This window comes from Chiloscyllium plagiosum, chromosome 18 (assembly GCF_004010195.1).
Source record: "Chiloscyllium plagiosum isolate BGI_BamShark_2017 chromosome 18, ASM401019v2, whole genome shotgun sequence".
NCBI classification, from domain to species: Eukaryota; Metazoa; Chordata; class Chondrichthyes; order Orectolobiformes; family Hemiscylliidae; genus Chiloscyllium; species Chiloscyllium plagiosum.
This window is the reverse complement of record NC_057727.1, coordinates 28,049,684-28,072,045: the sequence shown is the minus strand read 5'-3', so window position 1 is coordinate 28,072,045 and position 22,362 is coordinate 28,049,684. Positions and strand designations below refer to the sequence as shown.

Sequence of the window (22,362 nt, the reverse complement as noted above, 5' to 3'; positions counted from 1 at the left end):
CCGGGTCTCTGGCGCTGTGAGGCAGCAGTGCTAACCACTGTGCCACCGTGCCGCCCACTAGGGGTGGGCCAGAGTTGGGTTATATTTGAAGAATTGAGACTTGTCTAATTATATATTGATATTGATCAACACTCCTATAACATAGATTGGCTTAGAAGCTTTAAAAACTTTCAATGGACCCAAATGTAACCACATTATACATTAATTTCCAATACATTGTATTTAGCTGGAGGAATAAATCAGCAGTCATCCATTGTTCTCTCATTTAATAGTGTCTCCTCTTGTTTCTAGCACTCTCTCTCCATTGCCCCTTCCCCTTCCGTGTAATACCATTTTTGAATTTTTTTTATTGGTTTATTTGTTGATCACCATTGAATGTCTGGTTCACCAAGTATGATTTTTAAATAAAATGCTAGTTGAAGTTTTGAAATTGGACAGTGAAGTCATCAAAATGTACAATTCTGAAAGTAATTTTTAAGTTTGCTTCTTAATGGCAGCTGACATGGCTTCTGATTTGGCAAAAGTGAGGATTGCAGATGCTGGAAACCAGAGTTTAGATTAGAGTGGTGCTGGAAAAGCACAGCAGGTCAGGCAGCATCTGAGAAAAATCAACCTTTCGGGCAAAGGCCCTTCATCAGGAATGGAGGCAGGGATGCTGTATAGCTTCTGATTTATTTAAATTAAATTCATAAACTTTGCGTGATACTGCTTTAAGATACAATTACCTTCATCTTGTCAGAGCCCAATTTTAACACTGCCTCAAATTTAAATATTACTATGGTTACTGCTTACGTAAAGATTTTCATACTGTTCATGTGTAAATATATATAATCAACATTAAATAGCTAAATAGTTCAGCTGATGTTTGCTTTTCTTTTTGCCATTCTTACAGATGGCCCAGTATTTAATTGGATGTGAACAAAACTGTTAATTTTGAGTTCAGTATTTTGTCTTTGAGAAGATCTACCAGACCAAGAAAGAGGAAGGAAGCTGTGGAGAAGCTGAATATACCCATAGAAAGACATGAATGCAGTACATTAGTTACTCTAATGCAAAACTAGACAGAGTGCAAAAACACTATAATAATCTATTAATGCATGAAACATCACTGATGCTTTCTTCCACTGCCATGAATATAACTATTCAATTCAAATCAATTGTTTTACTTTATTTTTGCCTTAGGTACTGCAATACCTTTACTTACGGTTATAAAAAAACCACACTTTTTTTTAACTCATTTTCAGCACTTCCTGTTCTAGCAACAAGGAAGCGCAAGTCCAACGTTCAAATATTTGATGTCCTACGATGTCTTTAAATGACAGGTTAAAAATGGAATATAGTAAAGGAATGTTTCACCATACATATAGTTAGAATCCTATAGATTGTTGCTTTCAGAGAGTGTAATGGGATCTTCTAGAACAAAGCAGAAATCTGAAAAGTGATAAATGAAACTTGCCGGTCTGCTGTTGACAAGAAATGATTTTTGAAGACACCGGTTGAAATATAAAGAATAACGTTACTCAATAATTCTCCATAATTTTTACATTAGTACCTCCTAAGCCTGTCTATCTTCAAGCCTTGTGTCAAGAAGCACCATTTCAGCTGATTCCTCCAGCTCCATCAAGGCCTTTGCCAGCTGACCCTAAGCTAACCAAGAGCTCCTGTTCAGAGGCTGTGAGCAAAGAAACACTGGTGTTGTCTTGTGTCTCCTCACTTATTGAGAAATTTGAAAGTGTCAGGTAAGCCTAATTAAAAATGCTATCTTGCTGAGTTTTTAAAAAAATTGTTGAGTGCTCTTGTATCATGTTCTGAGCTTGTGCATTTTTTGTTACTTTATTGCAGTAGCTGTCACCATTAGTGCTGTGTTCTTTAAGCTCTTCACAAAATACCTAAGTTACATCTTGTAAATCAACTATCAGTACATTAGAAATAATTTAAAAGAATTTTCTGAAGATTGAAAATAGCAACCTTTGTAAATTTGTTGCCTGTTTTAATGAAAAATTGGCAATCTTCAAGTAATTTCCTAAAATATTGACTTTAACTGTTTTTAGAAATCTATTTTTCTTTATGTTCATAAACCAAGTTGTGAACTTGCACGGTCTATTGTGCAAAGAAAGCATTTGTCCTTACACTGAATCAGCTTTCGGCCACGCACAGGGCTGAATTTGAGTTTTTCATTGTCCAGTATAGCTATATAACTGAGAGTTCTTGAAATGGTTCTTCTGTATAACATCTTTGGGCCTCAAGTAATAACATTATTTCCTTCTATCTGATGCACTCAACCTTTGTGTGTTATTAAACATTTGCATTTTTAAAGGCGTAACAAATCCAGGAAACAGAACACTGATTTGACACTTAATTTTTGATTGTCTCATGCCCTAATATAACTGGATCAATCAAAATTTGTCAGTTGGTTAAAATGGCTGCGTCCAACCTCTGGTTCCTATGAATGATGTATAGAAATCTGCCCCACGGATTTATCTATTCTCTAAATCCATGGACAATATTGAAATTAGTAAAGTCCTCAGAAGCTTGGTGTTCGCCAGATATGCCAATAATGCTAAACATTACTGCTTAATTGCTGGAAAAGATATTGTTTTTTCTACATACTTTTTACCTCTTGTAAATCATGAATGCAGACATTTTTGATGGATGTATTGTTTACAAAAATTCAAAACTGATACATTTGTTAAATTTAATGGAAATATAAACTGGCTTAGACATGAAGGGCTGAATTGGTTTCCTTCTGCAGTGTAAGTCTTTTAAAGTGTGTTCCTATGAATAGAAAATCTTCCCCTCGTGGCTGACTGGTCTGCCGAGTATTTCCACTTACTATTTGTATTTCAGATCTTCAGTATTTAGTACTTTTTGCCTTTGTGTTGGGTTTAATGGCATTTGTTTAAATTACTTGTATCTACGTGAAATGTCAATGTGTTCCTGCAGGCAGCTAAGTCCAGAGTTCACCAAAAGAAATCAGCTGATTTTATCCCTGAAAATGGAGCAATCACAGGATTCCTCTGAGTGTGCAGCATCTGACAGTGAATTGGAACCCGCAGGATATTCAACTGAGAGCACAACAGACAAAACTGAATCTAATGTAACAGAAATTGGGATGGAACACTCCAATGAGGGCAATGCTACAATGACAGACAGTGTAAAAGACAATGACTGTACAAGCATAGCCAGGACTCCAGAGGCAACAGCTGCAGCTGAAACTAGTGAGTCGACTCTGGAGCACAGTGCAAATGGCAAAATACCCAACAGAGACAGTGGCATTGACAGTCCTTCATGTAGTGGGGAAGGTGAAGTTTTTCCTAATGAAGAAGGCATAGAGGAGACAAAGAATGTCAGTCCTTTGGAGAATGGAAATGATTCCGAGATCAAGCCTGATGATGATTCTGAATTACAACAAAAGAGAGATTCCACTCAGGAAGATGATGATAGTGATATGGATGAAGTCAGCAGTGAAGAAAATGAACCAACAGAAGTGTCCAAAATTGAACAGTCAGAAACAATCAAGGTAAGCTGTTATTTTCAGAGATTTTATCAAATGTGGGCACCAAAAGCAGCTGAACAAAGTCACATTAATTGGTATAACGGGGAGGCAATGGCTGAGTGGTATTATCGCTGGACTATTAATCTAGAGATCCAGGGGGTCATGCTCTGAGGACCTGGGTTCAAATCCAACCCTGGCAGATGGTGGAATTTGCATTCAGTAAAATTCTGGAATTAAGAATCTATCGATGATTTAAGAGTCATTTGTCACTGTTGGGGAAAACTCATCAGTTCCCAGTCTTTTAGGGAAACTGCCATTCTCACCTGGTCTAGCCTACATGTGACTCCAGACCCACAGTAATGTGGTTGACTCTTACCTGCCCTCTCGGATGGGCAATAAATGCTGGCCTAGTCAATGATGCCCTTATCCCATGAATTTCATGGGCAATACAGTTTGCAGTGTAATATTTGAACTTCTTTCTCTTTTATGAACTTGGTATGCAATCACAATAAACTTCTGTAAGAAACACTACTTGAAGTCAATAAAGTATCATTAGGGATAGTTTTCCTACAGTGATCAAAGAGAAGCTAATACAGCAAATTTTCTCAGTAACTTCATGGAATTGATTACTTAGTACGCCTGCAATAGTTTGCTTTGTGTATAAGCATAATTGTTACCTTGAAGATGAGGAATAACGGAGTTTGCCAATAGCCTGGTGAGAAAATGTAGCCTTATCAATCAGTTTTCCTCCAACCTCTTTCTCAACTTTATTTCCTATCGTATTACTCTTCTGAATCTTGAGAAACAAGTGTTGCAGAAGCTAATCACTCCTGGGACAGACCACAAATGATCCTAATGCTGGGACCTTCCGAGTATGACATGCTCCATCCAACAGTAATCCCATCACCTGCTTACTGAGATGCAACAGTGGTGTACATGAGACCAACTTATAAATGTATAACAGCTGAAAGCCTAAATGGAATAAATGAATGTGACTAATATTGAATGTGAAATATAACATCATCCAGGATTAAGAAATAGTGATGAGGAAAAGGAGCAGAAAGATAGTAGAAACCAATGAAGAGACCAAAAATAACAAGGACTAAGTGTGTATGGTAAACCTGGAATTTTGTCATGAATATTTGCTGTGTATTACCCTTAGCATGTCTGGATCAAAAAGATTGCTAAATAAATGCATATGTCTATTGCAACCACTTTTTAGAAGATATTAGTCAAGTCTGTGGATATCATGGGTATGTTTAATGGGTATGTTTAGTGTTTCTGCAATTATAATGGAGAAGTGGGAGAGAATACCACATATATGTGAATGTATAAACATCAATGAAGAGGAGACGCTTACAGATATTCAGATAGTTCCAAAATAAATTATTGTGACTGACACAATGGAGGTCAAATTCAATAGACCTCCAGGGCCCGTCACTTTCTACTTAAGAATATTAAAATAAATAGATGAGAAAATTTGAATTGCATTGGTTAGAACCTTCCACAGCTCATCAGATTAGGGTTATGTTCACAGATTGTCAATTAGAAGATTGTACGTAATTATTCAACAATGCAGGTTTCCAATCAAATAGTGGGAATCCATCACCAGAGAACTGGAGTTGTCTATTGGCCCTTAAAGCCACTAATGTCACTGAAGAAGATTATGGCTGATTGACCTTAACTCCTCCAGCCCACACTATCCCAGTTCTTTAATTCCCTTGTTCCCTTTGTCTTGAATCCACTTAATGACTGTACATCTAGCTTTTTAGGGGAGGAGTCTCAGAGACCTAAGATCCTTTAGGTGAAAAATTTTTTTCACGTCTCAGTTCTTAATGGCTGACCACTTATTTAGAGTTCGTGAGTCACACAACACTGGGTTATAGTCCAACAGGTTTATTTGAAATCACAAGCTTTCAGAGCGTTACCCATTTATCAGGAAGTGTACGTGATGAAGGAGCAGCGTTCTGAAAGCTTGTGATTTCAAGTAAACCTATTGGACCATAACCTCATGTCATGTGACTTCTGACCTTGTCTCTCCCACTCCAACACTGGCACCTCCACATCAATTGGCAGTTAGTTTGAGACTGTGATTCCTTGTTTTAATTCCGAGTTGAGGAAATATTTTCTTAGCACGTGACAAATACTTGAAGGATTTTATCTTTAAATGAGATCACTTGTCACTCATCTAAACTCCGAATATACATTTAGTCAAACTTTGCTCGTACAACAGTCCTTTAATCCCAGGAGGTTTCTGGTGAACCTTCATTGCACACCTTGGATGACTATGACCTTCCATAAGTAGGGAGACCAAAACCTTTTCAAGCACTGCATGTGTTAGGGACAGAAGAGGAGGTATCCAAAACATTGTGAGGGTAGGTACAGGGTTTGCCCATGCCAGGAAACCTGGAGATCCTGTTGCTTAAAAGCTAGTTGCCACCTAAGCAGCCAATCAACGGCCTCTTCATATGGCAGCTGGCATTTTATCAGCATTGGGTGAGCCCTTGGCAATGTGAGATGTCTCTCCATAGGATGGAGGAAGTAGAGGGCACCTATCCACCCTTATTGTTCAATCTGTAGCGCAGGAGCAGAAGTACTTTCTTTCACAGATAAAACCTTCCTACCCTCATTCTTACTGTGCCTACCAATTTGTCCCACTGAACCACAGCCCCATTTTCTCTTGCTTTAAGGGCAGCACCCATTACTGCTGCAAAAAGATGGCAACTCTTAGGGAATGGTCATATCTTACAGATATGAAACCTAACTACACTTGCAACATAAAATCCAGCCACTTGCAAATAGCTGAGACCTACACCTAAATGGCCTGTTAACCCAACAAAATCCAACCCAGGAAGTGAGTAAAGCAAATATTGCAAATGTTGGGAATCTGAAAGAAAATAAAATGCCAGAAATACTCCGTGAGACAGGCAGTGAATGGTGCAAAAGAAATAAAGCTCATTTTTCAGTCATTGACTTTTCATCAGGACGTCTGGAAGAGAACCACACCTTTTTAAAATTCATTCATTCGTGGGTGTCACTGACTGACTGGTCCTGCATTTATTGCCCATTTCTAGTTACTGTTGAAAAGGTAGTGGTGAGCTGCCTTCTTGAACCACTGCAATTCACCTGCTGTAGGTTGACCCACCATGCCCTTAAGAGGGAATTCCAGGATTATGACCAAACAAAACTGAAGGAATGGCAATACATTTCCAAGTCAGGATGGTGAGTGGCTTGGAGGGGAACTTGCAGATACATGGTAATGCCACTATCTGCTGCCCTTCTCCTAGGTGAAAGTGGAAGTGAATGTGTTTTGATGCTGTTGTTTAAGGAACTTCAGTGAATTTCTGCAGTGCACCTTGTAGATGGTACAGCTTGCTGCTGTGTCAGTAGTGGAGCGTGTGGATGTGGTGCTGATCAAGTGGGCTAGTTTGGCCTGGATGATGTCAAGCTTCTTGAGTGTTGTTGGAGCTGCACTCATCCAGGCAAGTGGGGAGTATTCTATCACACTCCTGACTTGTGCCTTGTAGGTAATGGACAGGCTTTGGGGAGTGAAGAAGTGAGTTACTCACTGCAGGACCCCTAGAATCTGACCTGCTCTTGTAGCCAATTTATTTATATCGATACTCCAATTCAGTTTTTCATCAATGGTAACACCCAGAATATTGATAGTTGGAGAATCTTTGATGGTAACATTATTGGATCTCAAGTGCTGATAATTAGATCCTCTCCTTGGTGATGGTGATTGTTGAGCATTTAAGTGGTGCCATTGTTTCTTGTCACTTGTCAACCCAAGCCTGGATGTTTGCATTTGATCTTGGAATGCCTCATTATCTGAGGAATTGCAAATGGTGCTGAACATTATGCAATCATCGGCAAACACTTCTAATCTTATGTCGTTGGTGAAGCATTGGAAGCTAGTTGGATTTAGGTCACTATCCTCAGGAACTCCTGCAGCGATATCCTGGAGCTGAGATGACTGACCTCCAACAACCAGGACCATCTTTCTTTATGCCAGGTATGACTCCAACAGCAGAATATTTTCCCCCTGATTCTCATTTACTTCAGTTTTGCTGAGGTTCCTTGAAGCCACATTTGGTCAAATGCGGCTTTGATGTCAAGGCAGTCATCCTTGACTCACCCTTGCAATTCAGCTCTTTTGTCCACATTTAATCTGAGACTAATTGCGGAATGTTCAGAGGGGAAGTTACAAACCAAAAACACTAACAACAAGACTGTCAGCCAATATAAGAGGGAATACAGAAGTCTTTTTTCAGGATATAAATAGCAAAGTGTGGTAAAAGCAGGGTCAATGGACTTAAGTATTAAATGGTACATGGAAGAACCTGCTATCCAACTATGATAGATATAGTTGAGACTAGAGATCAGCTAAAAGTTGATGGAAGATAAATTGGATGAGTTGCTCTGTTTAAAGTTGATAATCTTAGAGACTGGATGAGTTCCACCTAAGGATAATTAGGGAAGAATGGGTGAAAGTTGTGAAGACCATAATCTTCAAATTCTCCTTAGACACACAAGGGATGGTGACACAGAACTAGAAAATTGCAAATGTCATGTCCTTTTGTAAAAAAAAAAAGGATATAAGGATTAGGCCTGTCCAATCAGTTTAATCTGTGTAATGGGAAAGATTTAAGAAGCAATAATTTCAGACAAAATCAACTAGCATTTGGACTCATGTAGAGTAATAGAGATGGTAAGCGTGGTTTTGATAAGGCAATGCAGTTGATCTGGTGTACATAGACTTTAAAAAGACATTGAGAGGCCAGTTAAAACCTCAGCCCATGAAGTGAACTTACAGTGGAAGTACTGTCCCCGAGTGACAGGAAACAGGGACTATTGGTTCACAGTTATTTTTCATGACTGGAGCTATATTTACAATGTGGTCCCCAGAGTCTGGTGTTTGGACCCATGCTTTGCTTGATTATATATAAATAAGCTGCTTTTGAGTCTACCTGGCATCTCTTCCAAAACACACAACTTGGAAGCTTTTTGAATACAATGGAGAGAAAAGTGATCAACTTTAAACTGATACCAATCTATTAATGGAGGAGGCAGACAGTTGCAGAACTGAGCAGAAAATTGCAAAAGAGCAATGAATAAGCAAATTGGGAAAAGAACAGTGAATACTGCTTAATGCAATAAAGCTGAAGCAGAGAACTTCAGAAGTTTTTCATCTTAATGCAATAAAGCTGAAGCAGAGAACTTCAGAAGTTTTTCATGCAGAGGGTGGTACGTGTATGGAATGAGCTGCCAGAGGATGTGGTGGAGGCGGGTACAATTGCAACATTTAAGGGGCATTTGGATGGGTATATGAATAGGAAGGGTTTGGAGGGATATGGGCCAGGTGCTGACAGGTGGACGAGATTGGGTTGGGATATCTGGTCGGCATGAACGGGTTGGACCGAAGGGTCTGCTTCCATGCTGTACATCTCTATGACTCTAAGTATCATTGGGGAATAGATGACCGCATAATCAAAATAATAAGTGCTTTAGGAAAGGGGAAGGGTGTCTGGTTGAACATAAATCATCAGAATCTAGTTCTTGGGTAGAGAACAAAACCCAAGACTGAAATGATATTGGACTTCATCTCAAGGAAGTTTCATTGCAAGTTGTATTGCACTGCTAGTCACTCTGACGAGAAAGAATATGTTTTGAGTACTTCACCTCAGAATGAATACAGCAATGATCGGAAAGTTTTCTAACTATGACCTATCTCTAATTTGCCTTCAACTTCAAAATTCTTGAACATATTACCTCTCTGGTTCATGCCCATCTTTCCCACAACTATATGCATGAAACTCCAAACATGAAATCATGAGGGGCATGGATAGAGTAAATAGGTCTTTTCCCTGGGGTAGGGGAGTCTAGAACTAGAGGGCGTAGGCTCAAGGTGAGAGGGGAAAGATCTAAAAGGAACCTAAGGGGCATCTTTTCCATGCGAAAATGATGCGTGTATGATATGAGCTGCCAGAAGAAATTTTTGAGGCGGGTAAATTTACAGCATTTAAAAGGCATCAGATGGGTATACGAATAGGAAGGGTTTGGAGGGATATCGGCCAAATGCTGGCAAATGGGACGAGATTTGTTTAGGATATCTGGTTAGCATGGATGAGTTGGACCAAAGGGTCTGTTTCCCTGTTGAGTATCTTGATGACTCTATCTCACCATAACACAAAGCAAAGCTGCAAATAATATACAATATAACTGCAGCCTTGGTATATTATTTCACCTCGTCTTTCTTGACATGTCTACAGCTTTTGACACAGTGAATGCACCATTTTTTTTCCAGTGCTTCCTTGTCTTTGACCTAGTGAGTGGAAGTGCCTTCATCTAGCTTTTAAATCAAAGAATATCTTTTGTCATGATTCTTTATCCTGTTCTTGAGCCATTGGCACTAGAATGCCCAAAGTAACCGTTTCTCATTCCTTCCTAATTTTTAAATCATATTTAGTTGCCTCAGTGTTATTAGCTGCGTTATTCAAAAGAGAAGGACTGGATATTGGTTCAGAATTGGTGGAATGGATTTTTTTCTTTGGGTAGAGTTTTTTTTAATAGGGACTGAGTTTAGCAGCCAGATCTGATTGATGTTTTCTAGCTGCACTGGGTAAGCATTCAGACCCAGACCTCAGTTGGGTAGGAGACTAGTGATAAGGCCGCAAAGGAGCCTTCCACATCCATCAGAATTTTACCTGCACTTCACGTCATTTACTGTATCCCTTGCTCCCGATGCGGTCTCCTCTGCATTGGGGAGACAGGACGCCTGCTTGCAGAACGTTTCTGAGAACATCTCTGGGACACCCATACCAACCAACTCCACTGCCCTGTGGCCAAACACTTCAAATCCCCCTCCCACTCCACCAAGGGCATGCAGATCCTGGGCATCCTTCATCACCACACCTTACCACCCGACACCTGGAGGAAGAATACCTCATCTTCTGTCTGGGGCCTCTTAAACCACAAGACATCAATCTGGATTTCACCAGTTTCCTCATTTCCCCTCCCCCCATCTTATCCTAGTTCCAGTCTTCCAACTCGGCTCCGCCCTCATGATCTGTCCTACCTGTCCATCTTCCTTCCCACATATCCACATCACCCTCCTCTCCGAGCTATCACCATTCCCTCCATCTACCAATCGCAGTCTCAGCTATCTTCTTTGGCTTAAATATTGGAGACATTGAAGATATTGTCTTTGACACCTGACAGACTCTTTCCTCATCAGTCCCCTTCACTGGTCTCTGTCCTAGATTGGACCAGACTCTGTGATACTTTGTAGTCCTATTTGTTCCTGAATTTCAAATGCAATTTTTTTTTTAATCACAAAGGCAATCTATTTCTCTTTCTCCAAATCATTTGTAATCTTTGAACTGACTGGCCTATTGAAAATATTGCTTTACGTCCCTGCGCTATTGCTGCATAGAATTGAGTTTAACCACCTACCAAGTCTTGGGAATGTGCTCTGAATGTTACAATTTGCAGGTCACTGGCTTTCTAAGTACAATTGTATACAGCAGGAAATGGATTTCATCAGACCTACAAAATTGTTTTTCCAATTCTTCCTTTACAACTTTAGAAGTTCCTTCCAAAATCTAACTCATTGACAAAGCTTTTAATCATATGTCTTCATACTACTTATCGCTCTGTGTTAATGATTTTTTGTCAGATTATGCTTCTTTGAATTGAGACAAATGTGACTTGAAAGTTTTGTTACTCTCCAGATAGTCCAGTAAAGGATTAAATAAGAACTAATCACAGAGAAATACATTCCAAATATGCACTTCCCAAATCTGGAACTGGGTTACAGTCTATTCCTATGTATGGGAGTCCAAAAGATATTTTTCTAATCAACCTATTCAGAGATGTTATTACACACCTCTGGAACAAGTGGGACTTGAACCTGGGTTTCCTGGATCAGAGGTAGGAATAATAGCACTGCACGACAAGAGCCCTATGGAAGCCCATGTGTTTTTTTTTCTACCAACCCCACAATCAAATCACCCAGCTTTCTAATTAAGGGCAACATTTACAGGCACATCAGAGGCAGTGTAACCACAACAAAAGTGAAAGAAAGTGAGGGAGGGAGTTAAATTAAAATGGAGGTGGAGTGGGAAATATGGCACCTCACCCTCTGGTGCCCACCTGCTTCTTAGAGCTATGGAGGCATTTAGAGGAGGCTAAAATTAATCCTGGTTAATTAGGTGGAGGTAGACATTAAGCACAGTTAACCACTTCAGAATTTAGAAAAAGAAGAATGAAAGAACACTGAAACATATTACAGGAACAAGACCTTTGGTTTATCAAGGAGCAACACCTGCTCCTTGGATGCTGCCTGACCTGCTGCACTTTTCCTGCAACACATTTTCAGCTCTGATCTCCAGATCTGCAGTCCTCACTTTCTCCTTTGGTTTATCAAGCCTGCCACATGATGCCTTTCTAAACTTAAAAAAAAACCTTTGCCTCCATGTGGTCCACATCTGTCTCCTCCCTGCTTATTCATGTATCTGTCCAGATCCCTCTTAAACATTGCTATTTTATCTGTTTTTACCACCACCTGTGGCTGTGCATTCCAGGCATTTACCACTCTGTGTTTTTTTAAAAAAAAACTTATCTCTCTCATCTCCTTTAAACTTTCCTCCTTTTTAACCTTAATCTTATGCCTCCTAATAATTGTAATTTCTACCCTGGGAAAAAGACTCCAACTATCCATTCTGTCCATGCCTTTAATAATTTTATAAACTTCTCCAGGTCGCATCTCAGCCCCCAACATTCAAAGGAAAACAAACCAAGTGTGTCTAATCTGTTGTCATAGCAAAGCCTTCCAAACTAGGCAACATCTTGGTAAACCATTTCTGTACCCTCTCCAAAGCCTCCACATGCTTCTGGTAGTGTGGAAACCAGAAATGTACACAAAATACTAAATGTGGCCTAATTAAAATTCTGTACAGCTGCAATGTGACTTGCCAATTTTTGTACTCTGCCCTGACTGAAGGCAAGCTTGCTGTATGCCTTCTTGACCACCTCAGCCACTTGTGATGCTGTTTCCATGGAGCTGTAGATCTGTACACCTAGATCCCTCTGTTAATCCTACTAAGGGTTTTGCCATTTACTGTATACTTCCCTCCTGCATTAGACCTTCCAAAATGCATATACTTGACATATGTGGGGCTCTTATGATGTAGTGGCAATTTCCTTATCTCTGAGAAAGGAGGTCCAGGTTCATGTTCCACCCTGCTCCAGGGTTGTGTCATCTCCTCTAAGCAGGTTGAGTCGAAAATATCTACATCTGACATTTGGTTGGTGGTTATCTCAGAGTTAATGTGGTGCTAATGACACCAATTGCAGATACAATCATCATTGCTGATTGATGTTGCTGTCATTCATGCCAGACTTTTAGCATTGTTTATGTGCAGTTGCAGTATCTCTACCTCTGACCCTGGATCAAATTCCTGCCACTCCAGAGCTATGAGATCGCTGAATTGGTTGAATACTAAAAACAAAATACTTGACATACGAGTAGCTCTTGTGGCTGTGGTAGTGTCCCTACTTCTGAGCCAGAGTTCAAGTTCTATATGCTCCAGAGGTGTGTCATAGCATGTGTGAACAGCTATACAGCTGCCACTAAGGGTCTTGTGGTCCAATGGTAGGGGTCCTATCTTTGGCAAGGAGGACCTGGTTCATGACCCACCTGCTCTGGAGGTGCAAGAATGAACAATAAAATTAAAAAAGAAACAGTTATTGGGGAGAGGTGACATATGTGTATATACAACCATTGTATGCACTTTGAATGATCACCTTCTTCATAACTTTGATTAGGAAGTTACTGGGACCTACCTAATGCAGTGAAAACTGTGAATTGAACAAGTAACCACCTTGTCTCCAGATTCAGTTACACACAGGTATGAACATTGGGGCTATGGTAGCGTTGTTCTGCAACATAAATCAAACAAATTCAAAATCGGTGCTTTTGAGTCTGCAGAAAGAAAATGCTGAGTTAGTCATGATTCGGAACTGAGAGTTATATCTGATAGAGACTATTTGACTTCTGGACTGTCATGCAGGAAATTGATTGGCACAAAGAAACTAAATTCCCTTTTCTATATTAATTTGCAGACAGTACACATCATCTCATGCATTACTTTATTTCTAGGTATGGTAGATTAGAGAATGACATTGCCAGGCCCATTCTTCACTCAGCCACTCTATTCTTTCACTGCAGTACTTTAAATATGATTTTCAATGAAGTCATAGGGCATTTTCTGGATTAAAATTTTGTTTTCTTGACAAGTCATGTTTGTTCTTGCGCTTGGTGCTGGTAAAGTAGAATTGCTGGAATCTCTGAAACTCTTCACCTTCCTTCCTATTACCTCCAACCCCGTCTGAATCTGTTCTGTGTTGTTGTCATAAACATCCCCATTCACACCTTCCCTGCCATTCCTGGGTTAACTTGGGCTCATGGCAGGCATTATTGACAATGTTTCAGCACATCTCACCTGTCTACCATCAATACCTGTTTGCCAAATCTAGAGTGATGTTAATCCTGGGATGTCCATATCATATTCCCAATAGGCCCTGGTTGGTTACCATTAGGGCAACTACTGGTTCTTCCTTGTGTCAGATCCCTTATGTTCCCTTAATCACCCCGTCCTGTTCCCACTCCTCATGTTCTGCTCTGTCTATTCAGTTCAATATTTCTGATGCAGACACTTTTACCATCCCCTTATTCAAAATGACTTTCTTTCATATTCTAGTTCCTCCTGTACTGGCATTTTCACACAATAATCTGCTTTGTGTAGTTTCTACCCTCCTGTAGATCTTGGATCTTAATCATGGCTCTGATAAAAGGTCCCTTGGTGGCCTCGATCAACTGACAAAGTATTTCCTCATGCTTCACCCGAGGTCCACTCAAAATGCCATACCTTCTCCTACTCCATGCTATCAGGTAGTCATGTACTGTCCCAAAGATTTTGTCATAGAGTCATACAGCATGGAAATAGACCCTTCGGTCCAACCCATCCATGCCGACCAGATATCCCAACCCAATCTAGTCCCACCTGCCAGCACCCGGCCCATATCCCTCCAAACGCATCCTATTCATATACCCATCCAAATGCCTCTTAAATGTTGCAATTGCCTCCGACGCTCCAGGGAAAACAGCCCCAGTCTGTTCAGCCTCTCCCTGTAGCTCAGATCCTCCAACCCCGGCAACATCCTTGTAAATCTTTTCTGAACCCTTTCAAGTTTCACACCATCTTTCCGATAGGAAGGAGACCAGAATTGAGACTAGCTATATGCATGTTCACCCTTTGCCTTTCACTAACATCAGGGTATGTCAGATTGATTAACTCCAGTCAAGTAGTTCTCAGGTAAAGATCCCATTTTACATGCCACATCTTCTCCAATGACTACTGTATGCTCTGTTCTAGGGATTCTATCATAAATTTTAGAGAACCATCAATATTCAATTTCATATCCTATCCTCCTAGGAGTCTTCTTCTATCCCCTCATTCATCATCCTCTTCTGTAAGCTTGAGGCACTCATGGGCTATTTCTTCTCCAAACAGTGTTCCTTCTGCTGCATTACATTCCATATCCCACACCACCATCCTGGGATATACTAAAGTGACTTCCCAAGCTGCCCTGCTGATGTCAGATATTGATCACATCCATCCCTGATTCAGTAACCATAGGAGACTTTATTTTGTGTGTAACACTACTTTGCCATTGGTTGTGAGTGGCTCACAATCCTTCACCACGTATGAGCTAGAATCAGTGGCTCTGTACAGCATGCCATGCCTCCCGCTGTGAGGGAGGAGGATGCACACGGTCTCCTGAGTCAGTATAACTGCATAGTGCTTTCCTTCTTTGTAAACGTACATTCTTTGTTAGCCCTTCTAGGATGTGGCAGTCTTAATGCAGAGATTTTCAAGACAGCTTTCTTTGATTCGGTTTAAGCCTCTTGATGTCCCTCACCCTGCCATATGGCTTTCTTTGGGGTGCCACACTTTGCAATTGACTACAGGGTTGCTACTAATTCTGTGTATTCTTCGACAAATTTCCTACAATTGTTAAGTAGTCCCTTAGCTACATAAAGCTCTCACATTGGAGGGTCAAGGCATTTCCCAAATGACCCATGTCCAGGTCTTGGGCATTTTTATCAGTCTCTGTCGCTTAATTGCAGGCTTGGGATTAATTACCAAGTCTCCAAGTTTCCCTAGTCCTGTTTTCTGCCTGGAATTCAAATTGCCGAAAATGTTAGTTTCTAAATCCCAACTAGCAATAGCCAAAATTTCAAATCACAGAATTATACATTACAGTCTGTCCTGGGATATGTCCTGTCCCAACAGCAAGACAGACCTAGCACAGATAGTGGCACAGTGGTATAAACTAGGGAGGGAGTTGCCCTGGGAGTCATCAACATTGACTTCACACCCCATGACGTCAGGTTAAACATGATCAAGGTGACCTGCTGATTACTGTGTTCCATCCTCCCTTGACTAATAAATCTGTATTCCTCCATGCTGAACAATAGTTGGAGGAAGCAAAGGTGCAAAATGAACTCGGGGTGGGAATTTCATTATCCATTACTCTTGGCAACAGCACTACGGTTTGAGCTGGTCAGGTCCTAAAGGACAGCCGTCAGACTGAGTTTGTGGCAGGTGTTGAAACACCAACAAGAGGGAAAAGAATGCCTGACCTCATCCTTGCCAATCTGCTGGTTGCAGATGCATCTGTCCATGACAGTATTGGTAAGAATGACCACTGCACAGTCCTTGTGGAGATGAAGTCCTGCCTTCACATTAAGAATAGTTTCCATTGTGTTGTGTGACACTATCACCATGCTAAATGGGTCAGACTTCGAACAGAACGGGCAACTCAAGATTGGGCATCCATGAGGCACTGTAGGCCATCAACAGCAGCAGAATCATAATCCGGCACAAAATGTAATCTTATGGCCCAGCATATCCCCAAACTCAACTGTTACCATTAAGCCATCAACCCTGGTTCAATAGAGAATGCAGGAGGACATGCCAGGAGTAGCGCCAGGTCTACCTATTGAGGTGTCAACCTGGTGAAGCTCTCAACAAGACTACTTGTGTGCCAAACAGAATAAGCAGCAAGTGATAGAGCTAAATGATCCCACAACCAATGCATCAGATCTAAGCTCTGCAGTCTTGCCTCATCCAGCTGTGAATGGTGGTGGATAACTAAACAACTCACTGGAGGAGTAGGCCCCACAAATATCCCTATCCTCAATGATAGAAGAGTCCAGCACATTCCTTCAGTCTTTTGCACTATTGGCAACAGACTTCTACCAGAAGTGCCATGCTGATAATCCATCTCTGCCTCCTCCAGAGTTTCACAGCATAAGAACATAATACCATTCAGCCCTTTAAGTCTGTTCTGTAATTCAATTATACATTGATATATTTCTCAATCCAATTCTCCTGCCATCTCCCTGTAACCCTTGATTCCCTTATTAATCAAGACCCTATCTATATCTTAAATGGGCGCAATGACTTGACCTCCACAGTGAACTGAACAAATGTCTGATCATTTCCGTTTTAATAGTCATCCCTCCTCTCTGAGGCTGTGCCTTTGGGTCTTGTCTCTTCTAGTGAAAGCATCTTCTCAATCTCCACACTCTCCATGGCCTATTCTGTAAGGTTCAATGAGATCCCTCCCTCATCCTTCCTTCTAAACTCTATTGAGTACGAATCCAGAGTTCTCATGAACTTCTCATATGACAAGTCTGTAATCCCTGGAATCATTCCTGTAAACCTCCTCTGGGTCTTTCTACCCTACCTCCCCAAAAACCACACCTTCCAAAAACCAGCACATCCTCCCGTATATACAGGGCCCAAACTGCTCGCAATATTTCAAATGGGGTCTGGCCTCAGCCTTATGTAGACTTAGCCATACATCTCTGCCCCTGTATTCTCACCCTCTTGAAATAAATGCGAACATTGCATTTGCCTTCCTAACTGCCAACTGAACCTGCATATAAACCTTAAGAGAATCCTGAACTAGGATTGCCAAGTCCCTTTCTGCTTCAGATTTCCAAAGCCTTTCCCCATTTAAGAAAATGGTCTATGTGCCACTATTCTTCATACCAAAGAACATAACCTCACATTTTGCTACATTGTATTCCATCTGCCACCACTTGGCCCACTATCCTAGCCTGTCCACTGCAGCCTCCCCACTTCCTCAACACTACCTATTCTTCCACCTATCTTTGTATCATCTGCAAACTTAGCTCTCAGTTCCTTTATCCAGATCATTAATGTATAACATGATAGTTGTGGTTCCAACACTGACCCTGTGGACCTCCACTAGTCACCGACAGCCATCCTGAAAAAGACCCCTTTATACCCACTCTGTCTTCTGCCAGTAAGGCAGGCAAAAGTGAGGACTGTAGATGTTGGAAATCAGAGTCTAGATTAGAGTCATGCTGGACAGCATAGCAGGTCAGGCAGCATCCGAGGAGCAGGAAAATCTGCTCCTTCTGCCAGTTAGTCAAGCTGTATCTATCCAAGTACCTTATCCATAACAGCATAGGCTCTAATCCTATTTAGCAGCTTATTGTGTGGCGTCTTGTCAAAGGCCTTCTGGAAATCCAAGTAGATCATGGTCGCTAGCTCTCCTTTGTCTAAATTGTTTGTGACCTTCACAAAAACATTCTAACAGATTTGTCAGGCATGACCTCCCCTTGATGAAGCCATGCTGACCCAGCCCTGTTTTACAATACGCTTAGAAATACTCTACAATCTCATCCTTAAGAATGGACTCTAAAATCTTACCAACTACTGAGGTCAGGCGAAATGGCCTATAATTTCCTGTTTTCTGCCTTCCTCCCTTCTTAAATACACATTTTACATTAGCCATTTCTCAATTCTCTGGGATCCTCTATGATTCAAGTGATTTGTGAAAGATCACCACCAATACTACTACAATCTTCTTAACTATCTCCTGCAGAACACTGGGGTGTAGTCCATCTGGACTGATTGATTTATCCACCTTCAGACCTTTCAGCTTCCCCAGCACTTTCTCTTTATTGATGCCACAACACTGACTCCGTCCCTGGATTCTCTGAAGTTCTGGTGTGCTACTAGTATCTTCCACTGTGAAGACTGATGCAAAGTGCCTATTCAGTTCCTCCACCATTTTTTTGTTCCCCATTACAATTTCCCGAACTCTTTTTCCTGCAGTCCAGTCCATTCTTGCCTCTATCTTACCTTTTATATATCTAAAAAGAACTCTTGCAATCTTGTTTAAAATTACTAACTCTCTGATTTTCCTATTTCATTCCCCCCACCACCCCACCTTATTCTTTTTTAGCTATCCTTTATTTTAAAGACTTCCCACTTGTTTGGCTTTCCACTAATCTTCACCACGTTGTAAGTTTTCTTATGTTATTGACTTCAATTCTCAGCCATGGTTGCTTTGTCCTCCCCTTAGGATGTTTCTTCTTCCTTGGGATGAATTTCTACTGTGCCTCCTGGATTGCCCCCAGAAACTCCTGCCATCTTCCCTGCTAGCTTCCCTTCCAATCATCTCTGGTTAGCTCCTCCCTCATGCCTTTGTAGTTACCTCTATTCAAATGTAAAAACAATGCAAGAGATTCCACTTCTCCCACTTAAACTGCAGGGTAAATTCTATGAAATCTATCATCTTATGGTCACTGACTCATAGAGGCTCCTCCACCTTAAGCTCCATAATCAAGTCTGCCAAATCCAGAATTGCCTGTTCCTTAGTCGGCTCTTTCACAAACTGCTGCAAAAAGCTATCTCACAGATATCCCACAAATTCCTTTTCTTGGATCTGCTACTCAGTTGATTTTCCCAGTCCACCGACACATCAAAGTCCCCCAAGCTTATTGTAATACTGCCTTTCTTACATGCTTTCTCTATCTCCTGACTTATTTTCTTCCCCATATCTTGTCTGTATTGGATATTGCAAAGGCTATAGAACCTGCCTATATTCCAGCAATACGACTGAAGGCTTGTGTTCCAGAATGTGGCACAGTCCTAGCCAGTATGGTTACAAAACTGGCATCAACCTGATTATGTGGAAAATTGTCCAGGTATTTTTGTACATAAAAAGCAGGAAAAACCCCAGCCATTTACCAGCCCATCAGTTTACTATCGATCATTCGTAAAGTGACGGAAAGTGTTACCGTCACTAAAACCCCAATATCAATACCCTAGGGATTACCATTGACCAGAAACTTAACTGGATTCATTGCATGTGTACAATGGATACAAGAGCAGGTCAGAGATTAGGAATACTGTGGTGAGTAACTTATCTTCTGACTCTCTGAAGCATGTCCACCATCTAGAAGGCACAAGTCAGGAATGTGTTGGAGATATCCCACTCATCTAGATAGGTGCAGCTCCAGCAACTCTCAGGAAACATCATACCATCCAGGACATAGCCCACCTGATTGGCACCATATCCACAAGCATCCACCTCCTCCACTGTTGACACTCAGTATCAACAGTGTATGCCATCTTTAAGCTGCACTGCAGAAATTTACCCAAGTTCCTTAGGCAGCACTTTCCAAACCCATGACCACTTTCATCTAGGAGGACAACGGCAGCAGATACATGGGAACACTATTATCTGCAAGTTACCCTCCAAGCTACTCACCATGCTGTCTCAGAAACATATCAGTGCTCCTTTGCTGTTACTGAGCCAAAATCTTAGAATTCCTTCCCTAAGGGCATTGTGAGTCTACCTACACCACATGGGCTATAGTGGTTCAAGAAGGCAGCTCACCACAACTTTCTCAAGAGGCAACTAGGGATGGGCAATAAATGCTGGCGAGCCAGTGACACCCACATCCCACAAGTGAATAAAAGAAAATAAATAGCCTGGCCTCAATCCTCAGACTTTTAAATGTTGCAACACTTTTTTTGACTCCCAAGATCAGTCCAACCCAATGTAGAATTCATTATAATTACTTCAAATTTTTTTTAAAACAAAAAGGTCAATTTTTTCACATACAAACAGAAAAGAAAAACACATACTTGTAAGGAATGGAAAATTGAGAGGAGTCAATTATGACACAAATCAGCAAATTGCTTTAGAACCATAAACAAAGCAGACCACAAGAGGGTCAAATACTTTGCAATGATGTAGATACGGACTTAGAACCCGTCATACTACAGGGGCTGTTTGTACATCTTGGCTCTTTCTCTCTCACTCCAAAGCAGAGCAAAGAGATTGTTTTGATTTCACACTCTGACTGCAAACCTCAGTATGTACCTTTAACACCCTCTTTCTGTCTCGCTTAGTTTCACTGTATCTCTGCTTCAACCATCGCTTATTCACCTCCCTCTTTTTCTTTGTCCCCACCTCCCTTGACATGATCATACACTTTCCCAATCCACTGACCTATATTTCTGCATCATTCTGTCTATCACTTATCCCTTCATCTCTACAATAGCTTCATCAAATTCAAAATGCAGACAGATTCACCCACACAAACTAATGTTCCTACTTTCTATCTTCCACAGCTTTCTAGACCACTGCAGTATTTCCTCGGTAATTTGTCTAAACCTTTCCCTGACTCCAAGCTTATTTGTGCCATATCCTTTGCTTCTCCAGTGCATCCACAAGAAGTCCAATTCCTATTCTTCATCTTTATCTATGAATTTAATTCTCTTGTCCACCATGAAATTTAGTTATTGGCCTCAACTAAAAGTGGACTCCGGGCATGTTACTATTCTCAGCAGCCATCACATGTGGCTTCTCTTTTCCTCTACAGTCACTGGTCAACTCTCAACCCATGATGCCTCTCATCGTTCTCACACAGTTCAGCCATTGTGCCTACACACTTTTTTCAAGGTGAATTCCTTTTTTTCCCCAACCTCCAATCCATCTAATTGCCGTCCTCAATTGCTTATTTATTTTGTGCCCTTCCGCATATGGACATCTTGTCGACTATGCCAAGCTATATGCAGTGGTTTGAATAACCGAGTTCAGATGTTTGAGGTATCTTCTACTGGTCTCCTTTATTCAAGAATATGTGGGAGAGGGGGGAGTCTAGGGATAAGACATCACTATGTTCTCTAGCTCCCCTAGTAAAAGATATGTCAAGTGCCTGGAATGGGTTATTCTCGTTGTGCATAAGAACTTATTTTAGTTTTTGTAATATGTTGCTGTAGTTACATGCTTTAATTTATTCCAGTGATTCCCTAGCTGGTCTCCCATCTATTCCTAACTTACATTTAGTCTCACTTTCCCATCTCACTTCTGTTGTAACTGATCTAAATGGACTACAATCCCCCCAGAACCTCAAATTTAACAATTGTATCCTTGTATTTATGTCTCTACTAGTCTTGCTAACTTTGCTGAACAGACGTGTCTTTATACTTCCTAATCCTCTCCCCAATTTTGGCTTTGTTTTACCCTCCTCCCCAGAATTGCCTCTGTCAACTTCTCCATCTTTTTACTTCTTGCTTCATCTCGAAGACCCCATCGAAAAGAAACGCCATTTTGACCAGCTTTCCAACTTTATCCTGCATTGGTTCAGAGCTTATTGGTGCTGTGTTCTCCAAACTATGGTTGGAGAAAGAACTAACCTGGTCTTTATGTAAAATCTGATTATGAACCTGAGGAGTACTTGACCAGCTCTAAACCATAAAGATTAGTGCTGGTCAATTCAATCAATAAACCTGCTGCAAATAGGGAGCATCTGCTCATTGGCATTGCATGGAAATATCAATTTAAAACATTATTTTAAAAAACTGCCCAAAAAAATCCCCACTTTTTGCTTTCATCACCATATCACTTTTAAAAGCTGCCAGTGACCTATTTAGGTAAAAACAAGGACTGCAGATGCTGGAAAC

The 22,362-nt window shown here is 40.9% G+C and overlaps 1 protein-coding gene across 5 annotated transcripts in view; it reads left to right on the top strand.

Annotated features, from left to right (window-relative positions):
• The window catches only part of LOC122558995 (FYVE, RhoGEF and PH domain-containing protein 3-like), a 222,232-nt gene that overhangs the window by 130,229 nt on the left and 69,641 nt on the right, over positions 1 to 22,362 (top strand). For all 5 annotated transcript variants that reach the window (XM_043708044.1, XM_043708039.1, XM_043708043.1 and 2 more), the window contains exons 3-4: positions 1,550 to 1,739; positions 2,944 to 3,520. In XM_043708044.1, coding sequence (XP_043563979.1) covers positions 1,550 to 1,739; positions 2,944 to 3,520 — 767 coding nt within the window. The remainder of the gene's footprint in view (positions 1 to 1,549; positions 1,740 to 2,943; positions 3,521 to 22,362) is intronic.